At 55.8% G+C, this 11,932-nt stretch overlaps 1 protein-coding gene across 1 annotated transcript; it reads right to left on the minus strand.

Annotated features, from left to right (window-relative positions):
• Nucleotides 1-7,866: 7,866 nt before the first annotated feature.
• On the minus strand, nt 7,867-10,048 carry LOC117438665 (serine/threonine-protein kinase pim-1-like). The gene is given in 6 exon segments (XM_034074105.1): nt 7,867-7,929; nt 7,931-8,022; nt 8,264-8,440; nt 8,647-9,013; nt 9,396-9,446; nt 9,527-10,048. Coding segments are annotated over 6 exon segments (1,272 nt in total).
• Nucleotides 10,049-11,932: the final 1,884 nt, after the last annotated feature.

The raw sequence follows: 11,932 nt of genomic DNA on the forward strand, positions 1-11,932 counted from the left end.
TCTTAGAGGCCTTATTCTTGAAAAGTATTTCATATGCTCTAACTTAAGAGCAGCTGCTTTAGACAATCTACAGATTTCAGGTATCCCCAGGAAGAGAAAAACCCTACATCTGCAGTTATGCAGGAGTTCTTACCCAGCACTATACCCAGGTCATGCTTTAAGATTCTAGATGAACATAAGTTTTTAATCAAGAGCCCTGAAGGTGTGAGAGCAGCAGGCAAGGAGTGAAGCCAAAGGTGAGCCCTGACAAGAGGATGTGCTCAATGCTAAAGGTGAAAAGTAGCACCCTCCATTCCATGCCAATCCATTGCCTCCCATCCCATGCCGTTCCCTACACCCAGCCCGAGCTGAATAACAGTGGCACTGCTATTGCCCTGCAATGCCAGGGTTTTTCAGCTCCAAAACCACTTTCAAGGAGGTGAAACACAAAGCTTACAAGTGGAAAAAAGCTTTTATTTTAGGATTTCATTTGATTTTAGTTTGGTTTCTTATCTTTGACCAAATTTTCCATGATGTTCCATCATGGGGTTTTGCTGTGGGTTGGTTTCAGGGGCGATGCTCACAAGCATCCAGGCCTTGCAAACACAGTGCTGCTGTGCAGAAGGCAGAAGGCCCGGGTATACAGAGCCAAGGGAAGAGCAGCAGTGGCTCCCTCTGCGAGCTTGCAGTGGAGCTGGAGAGTGGGAGGGCAGGAGTGCTGGGCTGCAGGTGCGAGAGCAGCGGGCAAGAAGCGAGCCCAAAGGGGAGCCCTGTCAAGGGGCTGTGCTCAGTGCGACAGAGGAAAGCAGCAACGTCCAGGGGCTACCCCGGGAGTGGTGAAAGCTTCCTCCCCCCACATGCATGGGGGCATGAGGGGCCACCTGCGTGGAGCAGGAGCAGCAGCCCTTGGGCCACAATAGCCCAAAGGAGCCCTGTCAAGGGGCTGGCTCACCGCTGCAGGGGAAGGCAAAAAACCCGCGGGGACACTGGCAGGCCCTTCATGCGGGAAAAAAAGCCTTCCCCCCCCAGCTGCAGGACACCAGGGGCCACCTTCATGGTGCACGAGCAGCAGGCAGTAGTGCAGCCAGAATGGAGCAGAGGAGCCCTGACAAGTGGTCCTGCTCCATGCTCAGAGGAAGGCAAAAAACCCCCGGGACCAGTGCCAATGTGGCCCGGGGGAAAATTCCTTCCTGACCCCAGCACTGGCGATCGGCTCTCCCTGAGCATGGGAGCAGGACCTGCTCCTGCTCCACAGGCTGCTCACGCCTCCCCGCAGATGCCCAAGCCCTATTCTCCCTCAGTCTGGAGCCACCTCAGGGGCTGCTGAGAGTGGCCAAAAGCCCCTGGCCTCATGGAGCCTGGGGGCAAGAATCCATCCTTCCTACACGTGGCAGGGCATCGGTGGCTGCTCCAAAGCGCTGGCATCTCTGCAAGCATGTCCTCATCCCATTGCTGATGGCTTCTGCCCCTGGCTGCGTGGGGGATGAGAATGGTGAGCTCTGCGGTGCTCCTCCAAAAGGCATTCCTAGAATCTAGCCCTGCCTATCCAGCTGAAAAGGATTGCTATCCCTGCCGTGTGCTAAGAAGCTGGCCCTGCCAGGAGCTGGCTTTGCAGCGCAGAGCTCTGAATCTCTTCTCTCAAACAAGGGGAACATAAAATCACAAAATGGAATATATAAACCTTTAAAATTAGTTGTAAGTAATGTTAAGTTCGATGGCTTTGTAGCAGTAGCAGTGGAAAGTTACTGAGGTGCTTAGTACATAGAAGAAAAACTAGAGTCCAGCTAGAGAACATACTGGCATAAGATAAATCGTTCGAGTTGAGGTAGTTTTAAGAAAAACAGTCTAGAAAAACAGGACGCAGGGATAGGGAGTATCTGGGAATAGCAGGTGTCCAGGATGGGCTATGGGTAAACTAACTGATAAGTAGGAGGACAAGGGGACTCTTATGTCTCTGGTGCTAATGAATTCTGTATGCATGCGGGGAGCTTTCTGGAAAATGATGTAATCCATATGTAACCTCATGAATATGTATGTGTGCCCAAGGGCTATATGAGGATGGCTTGTGTAGCAATAAGGGAGACACACGTTAGGAGGAGTTATCCCCCGTGTCTGCTGGCGCCGGAATAAAGAATACCTGCTTGTGAGCTTGAAAACTGTGTTGGCAAGTTTGTTCCTGGAGTTGTCTCCGTATCCATTTGTCACCCCAGGTGGGAGCCTCTCTGCTCGGCTGCAGGACCCGCTGAGGACAGGGCTCCCTAGGGCCCTCGGGAATTTTTCCCGGAGGGACCCCTGGTCTCATTGGGATCAGTGCAGGAGCAGACAAGGACCATCTTCATCAAAGGTATAGTCTGTAAGATGCAGGGGGCATCTCGGTTTGGTACATTGGGTTGGTAAGCGTACGCATGGTTTGGAAGCCTTCCATAAATCGAGATAGGAAATCTCGTAGGTAAAGGCGTATACCCGGCTGCTAGCGTCCGTTGGTATACACTCGCAAGGAGCAGGGGGCTTCTTGTGATTTGGGCGAGTCCTACAAGACACAGGGGGTGTCTTGTGGACACGGTTTTGAACCTTATTGGTATAAGTATTCGAATTGGTATCCGATTTGTTCCGGTTCGTTCTAGTGCTGATTTTGGTTCTGTGATTTTGGTATCGGTGACAGATTGTTAAAATTGTGTTATTAACTGTGGTCTGTTTGATAGAATTTTAGTCTCTGTATCTGTTCCAAGTGTTGTAATTGTGTGCAGTGTGTCTGTGGGATCCCGTGTGTGTGTGAGAGATTGATAATGGAAAATCAGCAGAGTGAAGAGATCATGCAAAAGAGTCCTTTAGGGTGCATGTTGGCACACTGGAAAGAACTGGGAGGGTCTCCTGGGGGCTCGGTAAATAAAAGAGCATTGGTAAAATATTGTAACCAGCCTTTGTACACCCCAGAAGATCAGGAAAAATGGCCTAAAAATGGAACTCTGAATTATAACACATTGTTACAATTAATGTTGTTTCTGAGGCGGCAAGGAAAATGGGATAAAGTGATGTATGCAGATATGTTTTCACGTTGAGAAATCACCCGGAGTGGCAAAGAGAACGTGGAATTAATATAGCACCTTCAGATCCCTTAATTTTAGCTTTAGAAAAAGAAAGGAAGCAGGCAGGGAATAAATTGGAAAGATGTTGTTCTGGTTGTGATATTGGGGAAATTTGTTTGAAACTTAAGAAAAGAGCTGAGGATCATAGGGTTGAGGATAGAATGGAGGATTATATATCCCCAAAAGTACCGGATCAGAATCCACCTCCGATCGAGGAGGAAACCCCTGATTCAGATGTAAAAGAAGAACAAAGTGTAAAACAAGAACAAGGTGTGAAACAAGAACCAAGTGTGGAACAAGAAGAGAGTGTAAAACAAATTCCCTCCCCGCCCGTTGCTGCCCGGATTCGTAGTAAAACTAAGACTGTTCTGCAAGCCCCTCTGAGGGAAGCAATGGGACCGGAGGGATGTACCAAAATAAAAGTGAATTTTTCTTTAGGAGATTTGGATAGATGGAAACAGATTGCAAAAGAGAATCGAAATAACCCTATAGGGGTAGCAAAGAAATTTGAGATCCTGGTAAAAAGTCAAGATCCTGACTGGAAGGATATAGATGTCATCCTGGATGCATTAACAGAGACAGAAAAACAGTTAGTTATAAAAACTGCTTGCACTCAGGTAAATGCCCAGATTACTGCAGGGGCAATGGATGGGAGGGTTGAAGATCATACTCCCCTTACAGCTCCAGATTGGGATTATGATGATGATGGAGATGATGCATCTTTAAAAAGATACCAGAATACCAGAAGATACCAGAAAAGATACCAGAATCTGCCCAGCCTGTAGCTCTGCTGGGATTTCAGGGCCGTCTGGATGCTCCCCCTGTTGATCGCTGGGCTGGCTGCTGACTCCTTATGGCAGCCGCCTTCCACCGTGTTCTCAGACCCATTGGGGAGAGCACTGAGCAAGGCACCCCTATCATGGGTGTTGGGGATGGTGTCGTCGTCGTTCCCCTGCCTTGCCACGGCTGCTGGCTCTTTGGATCTGACACCCTTCACCACTTTCTCAGGTACATCAGGGAGAGCACTGAGCAAGGCACTCATCCCATGGGTGCTGGGGATGCTGTTCTGACTATTCCCCAGTCCTGCCACGGCTGCTGGCTCCTTGGGGCAGCTGCTCTGAACTGTGTTGTCAGTCAGGTCAGGGAGAGCACAGAACAAGGCAGACAAATCATAGACTGCGGGGACAGTGTCCTCATTGTCTGCCAGCCCTGCCACTGCTGCTGGTTCCCTGCGGCTGCTGCTCTCCTCTGCATTCTCAGTCAGGTCAGGGAGTGCTTTGAGTAAGTCCATCAAATCATAGACATCAGGGGCACTGTCCTTGCTGTTCTCCAGCCCTGCCACGGCTGCTGGCTCCTTGCGGCAGCTGCTCTCCACCGTGTTGTCAGTCAGGTCAGGGAGAGCACAGAACAAGGCAGACAAATCATAGATCCCAGGGCTGGTGTGGTCACTGGTTGCCAGCCCTGCCGCTGCTGCTGGTTCCTTGCGGCTGCTGCCCTCCACTGCTTTCTCAGTCAGGTCAGGGAGTGCTTTGAGTAAGTCCATCAAATCATAGACATCAGGGGCACTGTCCTTGCTGTTCCCCAGCCCTGCCACAGCTGCTGGCTCCTTGCAGCAGCTGCTCTCCACCGTGTTGTCAGTCTGGTCGGGGCGAGCATAGAACAAGGCAGACAAATCATAGATCCCAGGGACAGAGTCCTCATTGTCTGCCAGCCCTGCCACTGCTGCTGGTTCCTTGCTGCTCTCCTCTGCACTCTCAGTCAGGTCAGGGAGTGCATTGAGTAAGTCCATCAAATCACAGACATCAGGGCCACTGTCCTTGCTGTTCTCCAGCACCGCCACTGCTGCTGGCTCCTTGGAGCAGCCACTCTCCTCCACATTCTCAGGCACAATAGGGAGACCACTGAGCCAGGCACCCCTATAATGGGTGTTGGGGATGGTGTCCTCGTTGCTCCCCTGCCTTGCCACGGCTGCTGGCTCTTTGGATCTGACACCCTTCACCACTTTCTCAGGCACATCAGGGAGAGCACTGAGCAAGGCACTCATCCCATGGGTGCTGGGGATGCTGTTCTGACTATTCCCCAGCCCTGCCACGGCTGCTGGCTCTTTGCAGGCCTTAGAGTAGTGCCATTGCTGCTTCCCAGAGTTGGAATAGCTGCAGGCCTGAAAACTGGTGGTGGAGTAACTGCAGTGCTTCTGCCTGGGGCTGGATTGGCCAAAGTGCTTGTTGATGGGGCTGGAATAGGCACAGTGCCTGTCCTTTGCATTCAAGTGGCTGATGTGTCTGTCACGGTACTTTGAGTATCCACAGTGCTTGTGTATTGGTTTGGAAAAGCCTCACTGCTCGTGAATGAGGTTGCAGCAGCTGCAGTGTCTGTCTCAGGCATTGGAGTAGCTGCACTGCTGTTGCTGGCACTGCAGTAGCTGCTATGCTTGTTGCAGTTGACACACACTGCAGGTATTCCAGCCACATCAATCAGCAGTGAGGCTTCTCCAGTGCGAGCCACAAGCACTGTGGCTTCTCACTGCCTGCCAAAGCCCTGTGGCTACAGCAACCCCAGTAACTGGGACAGTGGCTACTACATGGCAATGATAGGCATAAACACTGCAGCTATTCCAGCCACTGCAACAAGCACAGCTGCTGCTGCAGTGCCAGCCACAGCAGTGCAGCTACTTCAATGCCTGAGACAGACACTGCCGCTCCTGCAGCCTCATTCAGGAGCAGTCACATGCAGTGTGGGTACTCAAAGTACCGTGACAGACACATCAGCCACTTGAATGCAAAGGACAGGCACTGTGCCTGTTCCAGCCCCATCAACAAGCACTTAGGCCAATCCAACCCCAGGCACAAGCACTGCAGTTACTCCACCACCAGTTTTCAGGCCTGCAGCTATTCCAACTCTGGGAAGCAGCAATGGCACTACTCTAAGGCCTGCAACGTATGCAGTGGCTACGTCAACCTCCTCTACAAACAGTGCGGCTTCTCCAACACCATTGACACGCACTGCTGCTTCTCCAGCCCCATTGGCAAGCAGTGAGGCTTCTCCAACCCAAGGCCTAAGAACTGTGTTTGCTGCAACCATGGGGGGGGGGTCAGTTGAGGGGGGCAGTTATGGGTCTGGGCGGTGACTTGGGGGCAGTTGTGGGTTTGGGAGAATCAGTTGGGGGGCAATTGTGGGTGTGGGGGGGGTCTCTTTGGGGGCAGTTGTGTGGCTGTGGAGTTACAGGGGGATGACTTTGGGAACAGTTGTGGGTCTGGGTGATCATTGGGGGGTCACTTGTGGGGCAGTTGTGGGTCTGGGGAGTACCCACACTGCACGTGGCTTGGTTTGGAGAAGCCTCACTGCTCGTCAATGAGGTTGCAGTAGTGGCAGTGTCAGCCTCAGGCATTGGAGCAGCCGCACTGCTGTGACTGGCACTGCAGTAGCTGCTATGCTTGTTGCAGTGGCTGAAATAGCTGCAGTGTTTTTGCCTGTCAGTGCCACATAGTAGCCACTGCCCCAGTAACTGGGGTTGCAGTAGCCACAGGGCTTGTGGCTCGCATTGGAGAAGCATCACTGCTGATTGATGTGGTTGGAATACCTGCAGTGTGTGTGTCATTGGAGTTGTAGCAGCCACAGCACCTGTCCTTGGCATTGGAGTAGCCCGTGTACCTGCTGCCATGGTTGTAGTAGACACAGTTCTTAGGCCTTGGGTTGGAGAAGCCTCAGTGCTTGTTGATGGGGCTGGAGGAGCAGCAGTGTGTGTCACTGGCATTGAAGAGGCTGCAGTGTTTGTGACTGGCACTGGAGTAGCTGCAGTGTTTGTGGCTGGGGTTGACGTAGCCACTGTATACATAGCAGGCCTTAGAGTTATACCATTGCTCCTTCCTAGAGATGGAGGAGCTTCAGAGCTGAAAACTGGTGGTGGAGCAACTGCAGTGCTTGTGCCTGGGGCTGCATTAACTGCAGGGCATGTTGAATTGGCTTGTAGTAGCCACATTGACTGTCCTTGGCGTTCGAGTGGCCAATATGTCTGTCTCTGTACTTCTAGTACCTGCAGTACCTGTGGCTTGGGTTTGAGAAGCCTCACTGCTCGTCACTGAGTTTCGAGTAGCCGCACTGCTTTTTTTGCCCTTGTTGGAATAGCAGCAGTGCTTGTCAGTGGAGTCGTATCAGCTGTAGTGACAGTCCTTGCCATTGGTGCCTGTTGCCATGGTTGGTGTCATCGCAGTGGTTGTGCTTGGTGTTGGAGTAGCTGCAGTTCTTGTGGCTGGTGTTGCAGTAGCCGCATTGTCTGTTGCTTTGCTATTAGGTCTTGCCTGCCCTCACTGCAGAGCATGAGAGACTGAATCAGCCTTGCTCAGGGGAAGTGCTAATCAGAAACCACTATACAATCCGTGTGTTACCAGCGTTATCCTCAGACTAGAGCCGAACCTAACCACTGCCTCAGCTACAAGAGCAGAATGAACTCTTACGAGGTGTCCCTCTGACACCTGTTGCCCTCCAAAGAACCCAGAAACCAATCCCCACAACCCCCCCAATAACTGCAAAAGTCCCCCCAAAACACCCTATCCCCCAATAAACACCCAACCTCACCAAGGTCCCAAAACCGCAAAACACCCAAACCCACCAACTCTCCGCAAAACCCACAAAGTCGCCCCAAGAAACCGACCCCCAAACCCTCAAAGTCTCCAAAAAATCCCCACAGGCCCCAAAAATCCATCCTAACCCTCCAAGAGCCCAAATCCTCGCCAAAATCCCCAACCTCCCAAAACCCCCAAACCCCACAGACCCCACGCTCCCCCCAGAAGGCACCCCGGGCTTACTTGCCCGGCTGCTGGCTCAGGCTGTGAGGGTGGAGTGTGGCTGTCTCCTGGGGCAGTTCATGTTTGCAGCCAAGGGTGGTTGAACACATCCTCCAGGGATGGTCTGGCCCAATCTTTCATGTTCAAGCACCACCTGATGAGCTGCTGGCATTCTGGGGAGCATCCGGGAACCACCACTCAGTTGCAGGAGGCTCCTGCCCACCTTGTGCCACCGTCCGCAGCGCCCAGGCCGGGGTGTGCTCAGAGCTGCACCCAAACCTCCTGCTCCATGATCCGGTTTGGAGGAGAGCAGGATGGCAGGACATGTGCCACCTCCTCCAGCTGACCAAGGGAGATCAGCTGCCACCCTCTAAAACTTGACCTCCCCCTGCTGCCGCCAAGCCGAGTACCTACCAACAGAGATCTGGCGCTTGAAGAAGAGCTGCCCGCTGGTGATGTCCTCGCAGCACCGGAAGGGGAGGACCCCGCACACCATCTCATACAGCAGCACGCCCAGGGACCAGATGGCCGCCGGACGGCCGTGGTAGCAGTGGTAGAGGAACCACTCCGGCGGGTAGTACAAAGGTGTTCCTACAACAGGATACAGGAACAGCTCATCAGGCGGATGCCGCCTGCTCCCGCATCCTCAGCCGCGCATCCCCAGGGATGCAGGGGCTGCACCGGTGGCCCCATGGACGTGGGGAGACACACTCGGTGTGAGCTGCCACTTTGTCACCAGCACGTGACTCTTTTCCCAAACTGCCTGCTGCTGGAAGCACCCTGGGCTGTGCGCTCACCGCTAAATTTGGTGTAGACCATGTTCCTGAGGAGGGTGCTGCAACCAAAGTCAATTAGCTTGACCTTTCCGGTGACCAAGTGGATGATGATGTTGTTGGACTTGATATCCCTGTGCAGGACACCGCGGCTGTGGCAGTGCTGCACGGCCCTCAGCACCTGGAGGAAAATGCCCTGCGCCGGAGACTCGGGCACGAACGTCCGGTTTCTGATTAACTCAAAGAGGTCCTGCGATGGCTCCGGACGCTCCAAAACCAGCAGGAAGGAGTCGGGCAGCTCAAACCAATGGAGGAGCTGGATGATGGTGCTGCAGTCGGAGCGCACTTTCCTCATCATGGCTATCTCCATGGGAATGCGGCTGCCGCTGCGCTGCAGGGTGACCGTGACACCGTTAGCGGGGCTGATGCTGGCCCGGGGGTCCTGTGCCTCCCTGCCTGGGATGCTCTGATGCCCCCTGCCCGGCCCCACTGTTCCCAGGTGCCCCCCCGCCCCCCAAGTCCGCAGGGATGCTCTGATGCCCCCCTGCCCGGCCCCACTGTTCCCAGGTGCCCCCCCCCAAGTCCGCAGGGATGCTCTGGTGCACCCCAGCCGGCCCCAAGGGTACCAGGCACCCTCTGCCCAGGATGCTCCGTGTCCCCCGGTGACTCCACAGCCGCTCCCCTCGCGCTGTCCCGCTTTCCCCCCTCCCGGCGCCACCGCCTCACCCCCACCAGCCCTGCCCCACGCTGTGCCGGTGGCCCCGCGCACTCACCCGCTGGCCCCACGAGGAGATGCGCTCCCGAGCCACTTGTTTGATGGCCACCTGCAAGCCGAGAGCAGCGCTGGGCTGAGCCTCGCCTGGCCCCGCCGCCTCCCCGCCCCGCCGCCGGCCCCGCCCCTTACCGGGGTGTTGTCACACAGGCGGACCCCCGAGTACACGGAGCCGAAGCCGCCTCTCCCCAGCAGCGGTCCCATTCGGTAGAGCCGCTCGAAGGTCTCCTTGTCATGCCCGACGCGAGAGACGCTGCCGCTGCCGCTGTCGCTGCCGCTGCGCGCGGGGTCCCCGCCGGCCCCCAGCGGCCGCTCCGGGCCGAGCGGAGCCGCATCATTCCCGGCCTTTCCCGGCCGAGGCTCCGCGGCGTGCCGCTCGCCGCCGCTCCCGGGGCGCAGATAGAGCGACGGGTCAATGCGGGTGAGGAGCACCACGGGCACCTTGGCCGAGCGCGCTGCCGGTGCCGGCACCCCCGCAGGGCTCTCGGGGGTCGCGGCTGCCGGGCGGCTGCGGGGCGGGGCCTGGGGGCGGGCCGGGGAGCGCCAGGGGGCGGCGCTGCCTCGCCAGACCCAGCGGCGGCGGCTCGCCCAGCGCCGCCACTGCCAGTACCGGGAGAGCCGAGCGGCGCCGCGAGCCCCGGCGGGGGGCACCATCGCGGGGAGCGGCGGAGGGAGGGCTCCGGACCGCCGAGAGCTGCCGCCGCCGCGCCGGGTGCTGCTGCCGCTGCTGCCGATGACAAAGTCGCTGCGGCTCAAAAGCCGCTGGAAAAGTCGCTGCCGAAGTCGCTGCCGCTCCAAAGCCGCTCCAAAGCCGCTCCAAAGCCGCTCCAAAGCCGCTCCAAAGCCGCTCCAAAGCCGCTGCTGCCGCTGCCGCCGCAGCCTCGCTCTCAACGGCTCTGTCCACGCGGCCGCAGGAGCCCGTGGAACGGCGGAGCGGGCCCTGCCCAGCCCCGCGGCCGGGCTCGTGCACCCCCCGCCCGGCCGCAGCATCCCCGCGGCCGAGCCTTTGTAAACTGAACCTGAGCCTTGGGACCCTGCGAACGAGGCTTTAATAAAGAAGTGAGCCCGGAGGCTTTGGGAAGTCAAAAGGAGGCTTCATTTTACTGCTTATTTTATCCCGTTTTCCCTTTCCTGTCCACAGAGGTGGATTGAGATGAGATCTCAGGAAGCTCTTCCCTGGGAGGTGCTGAGGCGCTGGCACAGGGTGCCCAGAGCAGCTGTGGCTGCCCCATCCCTGGCAGTGCTCAAGGCCAGGTTGGACACAGGGGCTTGGAGCAGCTGCTCCAGTAGAAGAGGTCCCTGCCCATGGCAGAAGATCGGAACTCTGTGAGCTTTAAGGTCCCTTCCGACACAAACCACATGAGGGTTCAGGTGCCCTGACTGGATTCACTTATCCAGACCCTTTCAGACAGATCATTCAGATGGGAATGATCAGTGCCCAGGCTGACAGCAGCAAAGACCACAGCAACCACCGTGATCCTCAGCACATCCTGCAAGGGAGAGGAGAGACCTGGAAAACACAAACCGAGGAGCTGAGAGTGAGAGCACCGCAGGGCCCAGCAAGGGTGGCTCTGCTGCTCCATGGGGCTTCTCTGTCACCAGGACATTGGATTCATTTGTCACCCGCTGTCGAATCAGCGCTTTGTGCTGCAGCTGTGGTCCATGGAATGCCCAAGCTGGGACAAATCCTGCCCACAGCTTCCTTGGCCACCCCCCGGCTCCAGAAGTGCTGCAGGTTCCCTCTGCAGCGGGCACTGACACACAGCACTGCCCCAGTCCCTCCCTGCCTGCACTGACAACAGAAAGCAAGGGAGGGAATTGTGTTTCCAGGATGGAGCCTCTGTCACAGCCTGGAAGGTCTCCTTGGGCAGCAGCACCAAATCTGCTCCCCCAGGACATGTTGGGAACCTCTTCCCAGAGTCTCCCTGCTGATGTCTCCATTCATGACAAGCTGATAGTGCATCAACAGTCAGGTAATGCCCCTGTCCTGCTTGCACCCATTACCTGCTCTTTCCTCCCATGCTGTCCTGGGTTTAGCTACTACTGATTGAGGACTTCCAGCAGGATTTTCAGGCTCTCCCTTTCTCCCATGTTGACAGTTGCTTTGTAGATGCCACTGTCCCTTTCCGGGACACCCTTCAGCAGGAGAGATCCATTGGATGGATGAGAATCAGCTCGTCCTGCATAGGGAGCATGGATGGCTGGGCTGTGGGACCCCCTGTAGTACTGCAGGATGGTGTGGGAGCTGTGCCATTGAGGTATTCCCACTGCACAGAGTAGACCTGCGTGATGTTACCCAGCCCAGGAAGCAGCACTGGGGATCCCACAGCAGCAACTTTACCCTTGAGGGGTTCCCAGATTCCTGCAGCTGTTGCAAAGGCACCAGCAGCCTTTTCCCTGCTCAGGGAAAGCTGAAGGTCTCAAACAACACCGTTTTGGGGAAGGACAAACTGGAAAGAGTAAAGTTCCTTCCTTTTCCTTTCAGCCTGGAAACCTCCAGCAATGACAGATAACAATGGTACCTTTGCCTATGAGGAT

Source organism: Melopsittacus undulatus, unplaced genomic scaffold, assembly GCF_012275295.1.
Source record: "Melopsittacus undulatus isolate bMelUnd1 unplaced genomic scaffold, bMelUnd1.mat.Z mat_scaffold_55_arrow_ctg1, whole genome shotgun sequence".
Lineage (NCBI taxonomy): Eukaryota > Metazoa > Chordata > Aves > Psittaciformes > Psittaculidae > Melopsittacus > Melopsittacus undulatus.